This window comes from Dromiciops gliroides, chromosome 3, assembly GCF_019393635.1.
Source record: "Dromiciops gliroides isolate mDroGli1 chromosome 3, mDroGli1.pri, whole genome shotgun sequence".
In the NCBI taxonomy this organism is placed as follows: domain Eukaryota; kingdom Metazoa; phylum Chordata; class Mammalia; order Microbiotheria; family Microbiotheriidae; genus Dromiciops; species Dromiciops gliroides.
The window spans coordinates 572304842-572321501 of NC_057863.1; the positions used below are offsets into that span (position 1 = coordinate 572304842).

General features: G+C 40.0%; 1 protein-coding gene across 1 annotated transcript in view; it reads left to right on the forward strand.

Moving 5' to 3' along the window:
- The window catches only part of SERPINE3 (serpin family E member 3), a 106962-nt gene that overhangs the window by 73924 nt on the left and 16378 nt on the right, over positions 1-16660 (forward strand). Inside the window, exons 7-8 of the mRNA XM_043998482.1 lie at positions 320-518; positions 5566-5666. Of these exons, the coding sequence (XP_043854417.1) occupies positions 320-518; positions 5566-5666 (300 nt within the window). The remainder of the gene's footprint in view (positions 1-319; positions 519-5565; positions 5667-16660) is intronic.

The window sequence follows — 16660 nt, forward strand, 5'->3', positions numbered from 1 at the left end:
ATGTCAGACATGGAATTAGGTCATAAAGTATCTTATAGGAAGACAGTATGGAGGTTAGTTTGACTAGACTGTTGTATGCATGAAGGAGAATTGTGTGTAAGAAGGTGAGAAAAATAGGTTAGGCTTATATTGTGAAGAGCTTTAAATTTCAGACAGAATTTATATTTAATCCTAGAGGTAATAGTGAGCCACTGTAGTTTACAGAGTGAGAAAATTACATAGTCAGACCTGTACTTTAGGAAAAGCGTTTTAACCTTTGGAAGAAACTAACTCAAATAGTCAGAATGGACAATAACCCCTAATTCAATGAACCCCTCAGGCCAGTTCCAGGTCACAGCTAAGCAGCAGGTTGGGGTGCTTGAACTGCCTTATCGAGGAAGCTCAGTGAGCCTATTCCTGGTACTCCCTTGGGACAAAGCAACCCCTCTGGCCTTTCTTGAGCCACACCTCACGGCCAGTGCCATTCACATATGGACAAATAGTTTGAAGAGAATAAAGATGGATGTTTTCCTACCCAGGTAAGTGGTTTTGTTCTAAAATAAAAGGGGGAATGAGGTATCTGTAACAGACCCTGTCCATCCCACCCATTTCACTGTGGGAAATTTGATGCTTTCTAAAGCCCAGTCACACATTTCCAACTTCCCAAGACACCACTGAACCTTCTCCCAGGGGGAATAACCCATATGTTAGAACCACTGTGGTAAGAGATGAGGAAAGCCTTCATTTCCTTCTTTTGATGTTTTCATTGATCACCTTCACCTTCATATTTTCAGCTGTGGAATAAGTAGTCCCAAAGATTAAGTCTAGAATGGTTATGTTTTTGTTGCTGCTATTTTTAAGGGAGCGACCAAAATTATAATGACCAAGATTGGTTCAAAGAAAAGATGTAAGAATTTACCTCTCTCCCTTCTTTGCAGAGGAGAGGAGCTATGAGAGTAGGATGCTACAAATAATATCAGACCTGGATGATGGGTTGCCTAGTTTTAAAAAAGTCTTTGTTTTAAGGGATGACCCTCTGGGAAGGGGAGCGGAGAGATGTTGGGAAATGAAGGTGATGTCAGAATCAGAGATATCAATACTGCTATGCCTTCATACAGTTTGACACATAGACCTTGGTACAAATACACAAAACCTGTTTTTTAAACATTTTCCTACCTCAGGGAGGAGTGAGGGGAGGGAGTGAAGGAGGGATAAAAATTGGAACCCAACACTATAAATAAAAATGTTTATTACTTTTTTTTTAAAAATTGCCTAGGGGCAGCTAGGTGGCGCAGTGGATAGAGCACTGGCCTTGGATTCAGGAGGACCTGAGTTCAAATCCAGCCTCAGACACTTAACACTTACTAGCTGTGTGACCCTGGGCAAGTCACTTAACCCCAATTGCCTCACCAAAAAAAAAAAAATTGCCTAGTTATTTTCAGTTTTATACATATGAATAGATCATAGTATATAACTACCAGCAAGAAGAAACCTTGAAACCTAGAGATTTTTAGTGCTAGAAGGAACCTTAGATCATGTACTCTTTCTCTTTTTGTAGATGGAGAAATTGTGGGTCAAGGAACTTACTTGACTTGCCAATAGAATATAGGTCCCTTGACCTTTGAGGGTAGAGGCTGTTTTTGCTTTTGTTTTTTGTCTATCAGTGTCTGGTTCTTAATAAATAATTGAGGAATTGAACTGATATGCTCAGTAGCAGAGTGAATTAACAGAAGAACAAGAAATAGAGCCCAGGTTTCCCAATTCCCAGAAGCCCAGTTCTCTTTCCACTATGTCTCGCAAAGACATCCTGGAAGCAACTCATTATTTGCTTCCATTCCTACCAGAGGCCAGTGTGGGTCAAAAAGAGTCAGTGGGTAAATATTTATTAAGCCCCTACTATGTGCTAGAGACTTCTGAAGCACTAGGACTATAAAGAAAGGCAAAAGACAGTCCCTGCTCTCAAGGAACTCACAGTCTAATTGGAGGGACAACAGCCAAACACCTATATACATACAAGTTATATGCAGGATAAGTTGGAGAAAAATGACAAAGGGAAGGCATTACCATTAAGGAGGATAGAAAAAGGCTTCTTGGGGGCAGCTAAGTGGTACAGTGGATAAAGTACCTGCCCTGGATTCAGGAGGACCTGAGTTCAAATCCGGCTTCAGACACTTGACACTGACTAGCTGTGTGACCCTGGGCAAGTCACTTAACCCTCATTGCCCCACAGGAAAAAAAAGAAAAAAAAAGGCTTCTTGCAGAAGGTGGGATATTAGCTGGGACTAGAAGGAAGCTAAGGGAGACAAGAAGCAGGGAGGAGGGAGGAAGGATAGGGAACCACTGGAGTTGATCAAGTAAGAAGGCGACATGGTCACATCCATGCTTCAGGAAGATCAGTCTGACAGCTGAATGGAGTATGTACTGGAGTAGGGAGAGACTTCAGGCAGGAAGACCAACTGGTTAATGAGCACTTACTAAGGCCAACTATGTGCTGAGGCTGTGTCCAGGCCTGAGGTGACGAGGACCTATTCCAGGTTAGTGTCAGAACTTGAATCCAGAGTCATTCTGGCTCCAAGGCTGGCTCTCTATCCAAATCATAGAAGAACAAAAGAGGCTAAACAAATAAAAATCATTCATAAATACAAAAATAATTTAAAGGGCTAACTTTCTCAATCCCCCTTAATGCTATTACCTTCCTTCTGTAGGTTATCTCCCTTTTATCCAGGACCTAGTTTTTTGAACATTATCATACCCATTAGAACATGAGAGCAGGGACTGTCTTTTACCTTTCTTTGTATCCCCAGCAGTTAGCAGAAGGTCTGAAACAGAGGAGCTGTTTAATAATTGCTTCTTTTTTTTAATAATTGCTTCTTGACTGATTTACTATTATTCTCCACTGCAGTCCTCCTCTGTTGACTGTGTGCTCATCTCCTTTAGGGGAAAGTAGAACCTTTTGGGGCCTTGGCAGTGATCCCTTAGTAGCTAAAAATAAGACTATGAACTATTGCAAAAACATACAGACACATAGGGAGTTAAGCCTTGAGGTCTAATGTGGAGTTAGGCAGTATCGGCACAAAGGGTAAGGCTTGCTCTGAAATGAAGCCTTCCCTTGCTTTTCAAAACCAAATATACACGTCATAAAAACAAAGCAAAAACCCTGGTATTTTGGCAAATCTCACAAGAGGGCCTCTAGAATATAACATAAAGGAGTTTGGTCCTACATACGAGAAGGAATCAGAGCAATTGGTAGAAAATATTTTGATGGCAGAAACTAAGAGAAAATGTGCCCCTTTGTCCAGAATCTTCAATAGTAAGTTGGATACCAAAAATGAAAACAAAGCAGAAGGGCATCAGTTGGGAAAGTCATCAAATGGCTAAACAAATTGTGGCACTGAATGTAATGGATTATTATTGTACTGTAAGAAATGATGAATACAGAGAAGCATGGATAGATTTATACTATTTGATACGGAATGAAGTAAGCAGAGATATGGAAAAAATACATACACAATGACTACAAGTGTTAAGAATAACCACAAAGCAATCAAAGGTGAATAATGCAATAAAATTTAAATTAAATTAAATTAAAACTAAAAGAATAAACATGGCTCCATGGAATAGATATAGATAACACTTCCATCTCACTCCTTTGCAGAGGTGGAAGATACACAGTTGTGATGCATTGTACCTATTTTCAGAATTTTAAAATATATGCTGATGTTTTTCTCTTCTTTTTCTTTGGTTTATTTAAAAATATTGTTATATGGGATGGCTGGGGGCACTGGTGGACATTTTTGGTGATAAAATAAACAAAAGACATCAATAAAATGTATTTTCTTTAAAAAGTAAGCTAAATTTTTAATTGGCAATGGGAATAAGCCTGTAACTACTAAGCACAGGAAAAAGCTCCAGGGAAATTGAAGTTCAAAAGAGCCCACTGGCTTGACCCCACTTTTGTAGGGCTTCAGCAAAGCTATTTTGAAGATTCTTCTAATACTTCTAGAATGATTCTGATATACATGAAAGAAAACCTGAGATACTAGTGTGCTAGATTTAGATCAGCAATCTCTCTATTTCATCTTAATGAGTTACTCTTCAAAACAGCGTTTTCCTAAGAGGCCAGGCCCTTTAGTCCAAGAGTAGGAACAAAACATACTCATCAATTTTTTTAAAGCAAAACTGGTCTACTTCTTACACAAAATCAACCAAGGGTAAACACTGACTTTAAGATGGGGAAGATGGAGGATAGTTTTATTCAAAGCTATCCTCAGCTCCAAGCTTCTTTGGGAAAAAATGCAAATGTAGATGTCCCATTCAAAATTTGGGTACCCCTGAATCTAGGGAAAGAAAGAAATGATGACTGTGAGAATTCAGAAAAATATAGGAAGATTTGTATCAAGATGCAAAATGAAACAAGCAGAACCAGAGAACAATATACACTGACTGTAACATTGTATATGAATGAACAATAAAAAGAATGTGAGCCCTGAGTAATGGAAAAAACACTGGAGATCTGAGAGAAGCAAAAATAAAGCATACAGTCTTCTTCATGACAAAGAAACATTTGTTGACTGGGAAAGAACACTGTATATGTTATAATTTTTCTTTGTTACAATCTGGGCAGGGGGTGAAACATGAAGAATGTGATAGAGAAATGACAGTCAGGTTAAGATAAAAGATAACAATCAGACATTTTTTTAAAAATAGGGAAAAAGCCAACCATGATTCCCAGGACCAATAATAAAGCATACTACCTACCTCCTGACAGAAAAGAGATGAACTCAGAGTACATCTTGAGACATATTTTTTGGCCAAAGCCAATGAATTGTTTTGCTTGGGCCTGAATATATCACAAGGGTTTTGTTTTGTTTTTTCAGTGTGGGTGGTAGAGTAATGGAAGAGAGAAAAAATAGATTTTTTATTAATTGAAAAATATTTCAGTTAAAAAACACTATATGAAAAGTGCTAGGAATATAAAAGATTAAAAAATGACAACTGATCAAAGATGCGAGATTTATTTAATATAAATAGGAAAATGAAATTGGGTATTCAGTCATTTACTCATTCAGCAAACATTTATTAAACATCTACTGTGTGTTAGGTACTGAGGGAGATGGAAATGTGAATAAGACTCTTCCAAAGGTACTTAAAAGTCTATGAAGGGGACTAAGATTAATCTAGAAATCACTGTAACACAAAGCAGTATTTGATCAGCACTGGAAAAAAACGGTACAAAGCATTATGTGAATTCAGAGGAAGGAGAAGACAAACAGTTAGATTGACCAGGTCTTGTGATGTAAGTAACACTTGCAGTGAGCCCTGAAGGATAGGTAGAATTTCAAAAGCTGGAGATTTGGGCAATGTCAAGGAGAAAGAGCATGAGGACAGAAGTGGAGGTAGGAAAGAACAAGAGAATAACAAGTAATTTAGTCTGGCTAGAACATGAAAAGAATTCATGTAGAGAAGGCTGCAAAGGTAGTCCAGGGCCATATCATGGTAACCTTGAGCGCCAAGGAGCTTCATTTGGGAGGTCATTTGGTATGTGAGATGAGAATATTCTTAAATAAAAGTTGTACTTTGTTTTAGGTTCAGGATCCAAAACCACTTCAACCTGAAAGATGTTTTAAGTTCTTTAGGGATCACAGATCTGTTTGATCCATTCAAAGCTAACTTAAAAGGAATTTCAGGTAAGAAATGTTCTTTCTTCTGTCACTCCTGAGTTCTTGAATCAGTTTCAGAATATTTGATTTGGAGTTAGCACTGTGTTACAGCAGAGCCTTCTATATTAACTGGATATTGTGTAACTGGAAGAAATGTGTCCTGTGGGTTGTCATAACCTACTGATAATATGCTGCCTATCCTATGCAAAATTTGTGCTGATTGCTTGCAAATGTGAGGTTTCATTTGAGGAGTTAAATGTACCTATCTTCACTCTCCTCCCAGAAGGATTTTTGAAGGCTGCCTCCTTTTCCTTTTATTATTTTTTTTAAAGGCAATTGGGATTAAGTGACTTGCCTGGGGTGTCACAGCTAGGAAGTATCTGAGGTGAGATTTGAACTCAGGTTCTCCCAACTTCAGGGCCAGTGCTCTATCCACCATGCCACCTAGCTGCCTCAGCTGCTTTCTTTTCTAGGCCAATGGCCTTAGGTACCACTATAATTCACTTCTATATTCACCTATATATAATTCACCAGAGTGATATACAACAGAGGCGTTTATAAAACAACAGATAATTTTATGCTTTTTCCCTCATATCATTCAGCTTCCACTGTCTTTCTTTGTTCCTGCCCCTTCTCCCCTCCCCGCTGCAACTCTTCAGTCACCTAACAATGCTGTGAACTTGAAACTTTCATTTATCTGTTTTAACCTTCTCTCTTACAAAATAATCACAGTTCTTATAACCTTTCCCTAAAAGACTCTGTTCCCAACTAAATAGTGGATTTCATTTATCCATCTACATCACTATAACTTAACCAGATAGATTCTGTCATTTGGTAAGGCCACATTCTCTTGCCAGGCTCAAGATGTACTAGACTACCAGGGCCCAGTCAACTAGAGACCATAATTCCTCTCTTATGAACCTGATGACCAAACTAATTCCTGCTTTTAAGTAGCCTTGTTGTTTTTCAGTCATTTCAGTCATGGTCCAACTCTTTTGTGACCCCATTTGGGGCTTTCTTGGCAAAGATACTGAGGTTTTTGCCATTTCAGTTCTCCAGTTTATTTTATAGATGAGGAAATGAAGGCAAACAGAGTAAAGTGATTTGCCCAGGGTCACACAGCTAGGAAGTGTCTGAGGCTAGATTTAAACTTAGGAAGAGGAGTTTTCCTGATTCCAGGCCCGAAACTCTACCCACTGTGACACCTAGCTGCCCCCTTTAAGAAGTCTTAGAGGGGGCAGCTAGATGGCACAGTGGATAGAGCACCGGCCCTGGAATCAGGAGGAACTGAGTTCAAATCCGGCCTCAGACACTTAACACTTACTAGCTGTGTGACCCTGGGCAAGTCACTTAACCCCAATTGCCTCACTTAAAAAAAAAAAGAAGTCTTAGAATAAAAGTGTGTTAGATCTGGAAGGAACTTTACAATACAGCTCATTATGCAGATAAAGAAACTGGGAAAGATAAGTGACAACTTAAGCAACTCAGTTAATGGTGGAGCCAAGGATATAAATTTGGCTTCCTGTCTTACAGTATAGGATACTTTCCGCTATACCACACTGCCTCTGGAAAATATATTTTCTGTGGAAAGAAGTCATAATTATAAGCATTTCCCTTGTTTTTGATGCTAACCCTTCCATTAAACTAGTTGAATATCACTGGGAGAAGATCTCCCAAACTTTGAAAACTGGTCTTCTTCAAGTAATTTAAAGACAAAAAGCTATACTCTCCTAGGGTACTTTACATAACCTGCCTGGAAGGATTGCTTTTAAAGTGGAGAAGGGTCTTTAAAATCCACTAATCCTGAACTCATGACTCAAGGTATACAAAAGCAAATAGAAAATATAGAGAAAAGACTGGACATAATGCCCAGTACAGCACAGTGAGTTGACACACAGTGAGTTGTTTAATATTGTTGACTGACTGGCCGATCTAACTAGTGGTTTGGCTTTGTTTCGTTTTTTTTTCCTGGTGAGGCAGGGGCAATCTGACACAGCAGAAAAAAGGAGCAGAAGGGAAGAATTTGGCCAATGGCTAGAATCAGATGAGGGAAGAGAATTTCTCATTTGTAAAATGAAGGATTGGACAAGATCATATAAGGTCCCTTCTGGGGTCTAGTATAGTAAAAGTGCTCTGAATCCCCATACATTCTGACATTAAATTAATGATATGCAAATGATATTCAAGAGGTCAGACAAAGTAACGACTTATTCTAAGTCTAGAGCTTCTGTATAAATGCTCTGATCAGACTCACTTACTTATGTCATATGAGGCGACCAATCATATTCTGGCAGTGGATATAAATTCCTTGAGGGAAGAGGATGTCTCACTTCTATACTTGTTTTCCCAGCACCTCCAGTACAATGTCTCTAACAAAAGACCAGTGTTCAAAATTTTGGAGACCTACACTGGGATATTTTAATCTGGAGATTTAATCTGGGATTTATTAGTAGGTACTTAATAATTGCTTAATGATTTGAAATTGGTCATTCTCTGTATTTATTGAACAGGCACAGTAGTAGGTTTCACTTCTGACTTTGTTTTTTCCAGTCTTTAGTTCTAACAAAAGGCTTCCATAAATATACAGCTAAATGGCCAGTGAGGCACCATGTTCTAACAAAACAATCTTGGGCCCTATACTTCAAACCCTAATAAAATCCTCTTCCCTAATTCTTTTTTAATGTCCCCTCTTTAAATATAATTAAGCAATCACAGATTCAACTTTATGTCCCCCAAAGGCAGTTAGTTACCTTGAGCCCAGAATCCTTTGTGTTCCCACTATGGCAAGATTTCGTGGAAAATCAGTATTCCTAAATAACCAGCGCCTGCATTGTATGATGGTTATGGCAAACAGTAATACTCAATTCTTTGGGGTTTGATCTTGTGGGGGATTGTTCCTCTTCATTTCTCTAGCACCTGATGTGTCCTTTCAGCTCAGGCACCCCTGGAGGGGCCCCGGTTGTTTGGCCACAGGAGCTCAGGTCCCAGGTGCCAACCCTCAGTTTCAAAGACATCCAGTTCCAACTGCAGAGGCTGCCCCTGCTTCCCTGATGCTCTCCAGCATTGCTGAGGGAGGCAGCTGAGGTAGTTAAACAACAGCAGGTGTGGGGGGACAGACCCGTGACAGCTAAGGCCCCTTGGGGACTAATCCAACCACCACCTCTGCTAGAGAAGCTATCATCCCAAGCCCATTGTTCCTACTGAGACATGAGAATGCAGCAGGTGTATGTTTGAGCATGGAAGTTCACTCTTTTTAAGAAAACAAAACCCTCTGGTTTCTTGTGTACCCTGAGATCTCAAATAATCCCCAATGACAATGGTTTCCAGTGCTTTTGGATTATGGACATTCTGGAGGGGCAAAAGACCTCAGAGACTACTTGCTGCTTACCACCACATACAAAAAGAGGGAAAGGTTTGGATAGCAAGTGCCTGACAGTTCTACCTTTATAATATTTCTCATACACTCCTCCTCTTCTCTGACATTGCAACCACCCTGGTGCAGGCCCCCATCACCTCACACCGGACTATTGCAAATAGCTTTCAGCTTGATCTCCCTTCCTCACATTTCTCCCCACTTGAATCAGCTGCCAAAGTGTCTTCCCAAAATGCAAGTCTTACCATATCACCTCCCCTAGTCAATAAATTCCAATGGCTCCCTATCGCCCCCAAGATCAAAAATAAATCCCTCTCTTTGGCTTGTAAGGCCCTTCATAACTTGGCCCCTTCGGGGCAGCTGGTGGCACAGTGGATAGAGCACCGGCCTTGTGTTCAGGAGGACCTGAGTTCAAATCTGGCCTCAGACCCTTGACACATACTAGCTGTGTGACCCTGGGCAAGTCACTTAACCCCAATTGCCTCACCAAAAAAAACCAAAACAAAACCTGGCCCCCTTCTTATTTTTTCAGGTTTCTTAAACCTTACAGACCCCCACATTATATCACCCAGTGACACCAGCCTGTTTTTTATTCCTTGCCATACAATCCTCCAGCTCCCAATTTTCAGTGTTTTCTCTGGCTACCTCTCATGCCCAGGATATTCTCCCCCTACTCCTCCTCCTAGCTTCCTTGAATTCCTTTGGCTCTCAGATAGTCTCACTTTTATAAGAAGTCTTCCCTAGTCTTTTTTCACCTTAATATCTTCCTAGGGGGCAGCTAGGTGGCTCAGTGGATAAAGCACTGGCCATGGATTCAAGAGGACCTTAGTTCAAATCCAACCTCAGACACTTGGCACTTACTAGCTGTGTGACCCTGGGCAAATCACTTAACCCTTATTACCCCGCCAAAAAAAAAAATGTACCTTAATGTCTTCCCTCTGAGACTACCTTCAATTTGTCTTGTATATATCTTGTTTGTATGGATTCGTTTGCCTATTGTCTTCCCAGACTGTTTTTTGTCTTTCATTCTATCTCCAGAGTTTAGCATAGTGCTTGGCATATAATGGGTGCTTAATTAATGCTATTTGACTTGACTTCCAGCCACATAGCATCACTGGAAGGCTATTTGGACTAAAAAGATGTTTTTTGGTCCTAGCAAGAAGGGTGGAATCATTAAAAGGGACTGCACATTATTATTAAATATAGCAAATAAAGTAACTCCTATCAGAAACAAAATGTAGATGACATATTAATATTAAAAATGACCAGAACCTGATCAATTGGTGATTCTTAGAGCTCACCACTTGTCCCATAGCACACCCTGAAAGTCAGTTCCATAGAAGGTATGGGCTAAATGACCTGTGGAAGGCACCATGACAACCTTTTTGAGTAAGTAGTAGCAAAAATCATGACATGTAAACATACCTGAATTGTCCCAAGAGACAAAATCAAATATTTGTATTTAAAAGTGCATGATTTGGGGCAGCTAGGTGGCGCAGTGGATAGAGCACCAGCCCTGATTGAGGAGGGACCTGAGTTCAAATCCAGCCTCAGACACTTAACACTTACTAGCTGTGTGATCCTGGGCAGTCACTTAACCCCAACCTGCCTCACCCAAAAAAAAAAGTGCATGATTCATTTCTAATTCCTACCCACTGAAGAAGTGTTCAAAACTTTATTGCTGTTTTCTTTGACTTAAATAAATGGCCCACCCATAGTTGGTTGCCTGGGTTGATGAGGGAATTAACAACACTAAACAGCCTCGTGTTTGATGGCTTTTGAAATGGGCAGCTTTAAGAAAGGAAACAACTGTGGCCTGCCTTTAGACAACCAAGTTCTTTGATTTCTTAGCAGTTCATCTTAGTGTCACGGGCTGGGTGGTACTTGATTCCCTTTCAGGGAATAACTAACAGGGGAAAGACAGGAAGGATAAACTAGAAGTTAGTCTTGGCAATTACTTAAAACACACACACACATCATTGAAATTTTAAAAATAATTTAAGGAAATTGAAGATGAAAAGTGACATCCAGTTCTGTGTTATCCTGTTCCTTGAGACGGTTGAAGATTACAACGAAAGACTCTATGGGGGCACAGAGTCCTGTGTTTACGCGTTATTTCATCTCAAACTCTCTTATACATTATGCATAATAGATGACCGGGTTGAAGTCTTCCATTGACAAAGGAAAAAAGAAGTATTGAGACAGATTATCTGGAGAAAAGCCAGTAGAGACGTTCTCTGTGTTGCTCACTAGAGCCAACTCCAGTATAGGGAGAAACTATCCAGCATAAATTCATCAAGTGAAATAAGATCACCTTAGGTTAAAATCAGCCAAAAGAAACATGAAAATGTAGGAGGGAGGGTTTTTTTTTGGGGGGGGTGTTTTTTATATTTGTTTTATTATAGTTGAAGGTGGGGAAGAAGGCATATAAGGAACAACATCAGGGAAGATATGGAAGGAAGAGGGAAGATTCCACCCTTTCACTTCAAAAATGATGCAGCTTTCTGGGTTGGTTGTATGTGTGTGTGTGCCCAGGAAGGTGTGATAGAAGAGTGCTGGACCCTAAGAGAGGAGATCTGGATTCAGGTCCTCATTCTGGTGTTCTCTAGCTTTGTAACTTTGAGGAAGGCTGATATAATAGAAAGAGCATTGGGTTTAAGTAAAGAGGACCTCAGTTCAAATTCTAGCTCAGCCACTGTGATTTCAGGTGAGTCATTTCATTTCTCTGGGTTTTAGTTTCTTTATGTGTAAAACAAGGGGATTAGATGAGATCACTATAAAATAAACCTCTCTGGTCCTCAGTTTCTTCATCTACAAAAAAGGGATGATAAAATTTGTACTGTTTACTTCAATTTATACTGCTTACCTCCTATTCTTGGGAGAAAAGTGCTTTATAAACTGGCTTGCCAAATAAATGGGAACTATTATTAGTATTATTTATCACCAACTGATGGAGCCAACACTTCCTCAGATCAGTGGCAGATTATCCTCTTCCACTAGGTTGGTGGACACAGATGGCCAGAGTAGGTCTTACCCTCTTAGGCCATAGATTTTCCCTTTTCTAGACTAGGGGCACATGGGTTGGAGTATGGGAACTATATTAGAACCAGATCAATTCTCTGCCTTCACCTAGCCTTGGAGTCCAAGCTCACTTTGAGGCTCACAATGAGAGCCAGGAGTGAGATGAGTGACCAATGAGTTTACAGGTTAACAAGCAGACTTGAGTCTTCTGCAATATTCACAAAAGACAGGACTGGGAAGAAAAAAGGTGAAATGCAGACAAAAAAAGTCATGTTTCCTTGTTTCCTATGAGATAGTTCTGATAACTAAGAATCAAGAGGAGAAACACAGCCAAAATGGTGAGGTAGGAGGATGCAGGACAGGAGAGGCTATAGTGAGTAATCTTTTTAGCACAAGATCACAAATTTAACCTAAAAAGCAAGTGGCCAGGGCAGGAACTCTGTAACCAGTGTGAGCTAAGATCAAGGACTGTATCTGGAAAGCCTATCTAAGCCTACAGCACAGGACATTCAGAGTAGATAGATTTTAGATTCAGTCCTAACCCAAGGCAGAAGCTTAGGTCCTGGAGCATAAACTCAGTACCCAGAGCACCCAGTGTGGGGTTACCTAGATAACCCCAGAGTAGATAATGGATGCAGTTCCCTCCCCTGGAGAGCAGCATGGTGTTCTACCAGAGAGGCCAGGGTCAAAACAGTCCTAAAAGAGCTCCTATCTCTAGTCCATCTCTGGAAGAATAACTAAACAACAATAAAGAAATAAAGGATTATTATGAAGCCAGGAATACCCAAAAGCGCAAATCCAGAGAATGAGAATAACTCCAAACACTCATAAAACCTAAACCACACACACACAGCTTGACCACAAGATCAAATAGAATTCCTAGAAGAAATAAAGCAAGAGTTAAAAATGAGTTTTAAAATGATATTATATATTGAATGGGAGCAACAGAGGAAAGAATCTGAAAATAAATGAGAGCTATGGAGGATAGACTTAGGACAGTTAACAGGGTGGTACAAGAGGTACAAAACTTTTCCTAGCCCCCCCCCCCCAAAAAAAAAAAAAAAAAACCCTTTCCTAAATAACAGCTCTTGAAAATTAGAACAGAGCAGAAATCCAATATTCTATGTGCCCCACAAAAAAGATAATCATTTCTTTTTTTTCTTTTTTTTGGGGGGGGGGGGGGTGAGGCAATTGGGGTTAAGTGACTTGACCAGGGTCACACAGCTAGTAATTGTCAAGTGTCTGAGGCCAGATTTGAACTTGGGTCCTCCTGAATCCAGGGCTGGTGCTCTATCCACTGTGCCGCTTAGCTGCCCCCCACAAGAAATATAAAACAAAGTTAAAAGATTGAAAAAATAGAAGAAAACAAGATATCTCTTCCCAAATAAGTGACCTAGAAAACAGATGAAGGAGTGATAATTTAAGAATCATTGTACTACCTAAAAGCATGACCAAAAAAAGAGAGAGAGAGAGAGAGAGAGAGAGAGAGAGAGAGAGCTCCTGCATACTATATTTCAGCAGGGGGGAGGGGGCGGGAACTGCTCAGTACTCTGAGAATCAGAGGACAAATTAAAAATAGAAAGCATACAGTCATCACCTCCTGAAAGAAAACCCAAAATGAAAACTCCTAGGAACATCAAAGCCAAAATCCAGAGTTCTCAGATGAAGGTGAAAATAATAAAAAACTTTCAGAAATAAAAAATTTTAAGTACCAAAAAACTGCAATCAGGATCAAACAAGATTTAGCAGCTATCACTATAAAGAAAAGAAAAGTATATGATATAACATTCTAAAACAGAAAAGCCTAGACACTTAAGAACCAAGACTCATTTACTATCCAAAACCAAGTATAACGGGGCAGCTAGGTGGCACAGTGGACAGAGCACCAGCCCTGGATTCAGGAGGACCTGAGTTCAAATCCAGCTTCAGACACTTGATACGTACTAGCTGTGTGACCCTGGGCAAGTCACTTTACCCCAATTGCCTCACTAAAAAACAAACAAACAAACAAACAAAAAAACAACACAGGGCTAAAAATAGAGTTTTAATGAAATAGAGAACTTCTAAAGCATTCTGATGAAAAGACCAGAACTTAATAGAATTTTGAAAGAGAAAACATGGGAATAAAGAGAAACATAAACAAGGTAAAATACCAGCAAGTAGATTATAAAAGGACTTTGTAAAGATAAAGTGTTTGAATTTTTAATGAGTAAGGAGGAGATGATACAGCATTATCTAAGAACCATGAAGTATATCGTATAGAGGGAGTCAAATAAGATGAAAAGCCTGGGAGTGATTTTTGTTGTTTCATTATCTTAAAGGGAGAAATCAAAGGGAAAGGGGAAAAAGATACCTTAGGGAAGAAAAGTAAAGGAAGGGAAGGATTTATATTTCACATTATCAGGTTGGGATAGGACTAGACATCTATACAAACAAGCAAAGGGTCGGGAAAGTTGGTATCACTTGAACATCACTTTGAAATGATGCAGAAAAGCAATTTATACTATAACATCATAAAAATAAACATTTTTGAAAGATAAGAGCTCTGATCCATGCAATGATCAACCATGATTCCAGAAGTCCAATGATTTAGAATACTGCCCCTCTTCAAAGAGTAAGGGGGTGATGGACTGAATATGAGGAGTTGTGACATGCGTTTTTGGGACATAGTGAATGGTGGGTATGTATTTGTGTTTGACTATGTGGTTTTTGTTACAGAAGTTGGCTTTTTTTTAATAGAAAGGAAGGTAGTAGGTGGGAAGAAGAGAGGAAAGATGCTTATTGATGAAAAAAATAACATGTAATGTTAAAAAAGACAAGAGAAAGATTCCCTCAAGTGCATGATTCAGTGAAAACAGGGACTGAGAAATGGACTCTTTATCATGGTTCTAACTGTACCAAATATGTTAAAGCTTCCTCTCCCAAAGCCAGACTGGTTACATCTCTTCCTCAGGGAGCTAGGGTACTCTGAGGGGTTTGCAGGGGTGCCTCTTTCTTTATTGACACTAGCTTAAAATCCCACCAGCTGTGTCACCTTCCCATTCTCCCCCTTTCTTAGGAGCCAGTGATTAGCACCCTAGTTCCATTGAACCATTCTACATTGATCAGCTTTTACAAATGGATATATACCTTATAGATAGAGCAAGAACAAACATACAGACATTTCCCCCAATACCTCAGGGGCATCCTCTTCCCACACCACCTTGGTGTCTGAGGGGAAGTGGACTCAAAACCTAGTCCAGTTCCTACATAATATCAGTCCGTGTCAGAGTTCACATCCAAAAGTGGCATCTCTGCTCGAAGAGTTCTTGTCTCAGCTACCACTGGGCTGGGCTCTCAAAGGGCACTCCTTGCTTCTTGGGGCATCCTTGTTGCACTGGCCCTGGACCCCAGACTCTGGATGCCAGAGCCCTTTCCTGACCTTTTAAACTCACATGGTCAGAAGCTCCACTCTCCTTCTCCTAAAAGAAAAAAAACAAAAACAAATGCAGAGGTCAAAGACCAAAGCACTTTCATAGGGCCCCAAGGCCACAGAAGGGAGAAGGCTCTATCACTTCCCCCACCCCATGCAGCCTTGTTTCACTGGCTGCTAGGAAAGGAGTCACCAAACGAGGTAAACAAAAGGTAGGTTAGCAGATAGACCTTTTTGAATACCTCTAGGATCCATCAAAGAACCTCTTCTTCAACAGGTAATTAATTAGTCCACCTGACCAGTCAGAGAATGTGTCTGAATGATCTGAAGTCTATTCAAGGCACTTTCTTTGTAAGTTATCATGACTATCCCAGAGGCAGGTTCCCAGCCTCTCCATGTGAAAAGATGATATCCAAGGTATGTGACAGAGTCCAATAGCATAACCTGAGACTGTGTGTGTGTGTGTGTGTGTGTGTGTGTGTATTCAGAACATGATGGAGAACAAATGTGGTAGCAAGGACAACTGGATTCTTGAAAAGAACCTGTAAAATTATCTTAAAGTGCCTCTTCTCAACTCGGAATCTGTTTCTTATGCAATGTTATTTTAAATTTCTATCTGAATACCAACATTCACCAGAGTTAGGAGGAAATGGAGTGATTGTCTTAGGTCTTCTTCCTCTCCTCCAATAATTCTCTCTACTCAGTTGTCAAAATGATTTTCTTAAAATGTAGGTCTGACCATATTAGTTCCTCCCCTGGACCCTGCCCAACTCAATAAACTCTCATGGCTCCTTATTAACTCTGGGATGAAATTTTAAAATCTTCTGTTTGGTATTTAAAGCCTTTCACAACCTGCTCCTTCCTGCCTTTCCATTCTTCTTATGCTTTATTCTCCACCATTGACTCTACAATCCAACACCCATGACACTCCATTGCTCAACTCTTGTGCATTATCACTGTCTGTATCCCATAACTGGAATGTTCTCCCTCTACACCTCCATCTACTTGACTTCTTTCAAGACTGGGCTCAAATCCTACCTTCTGCAAAAGGTCTTTCCCAGATTCCTTCTCCAGCTAGTGCCTTCCCTCTGAGATCACTTTCCATTTGCACAGCATAAAGCCTGTCTGTACAGTGTTTTGAATGCTGACTTCCACAGGAGAATAGAAGCTTCTTGAGGGTAAGCACTGTCCTTTTTGTCCTTCTTTCTCCCTCAA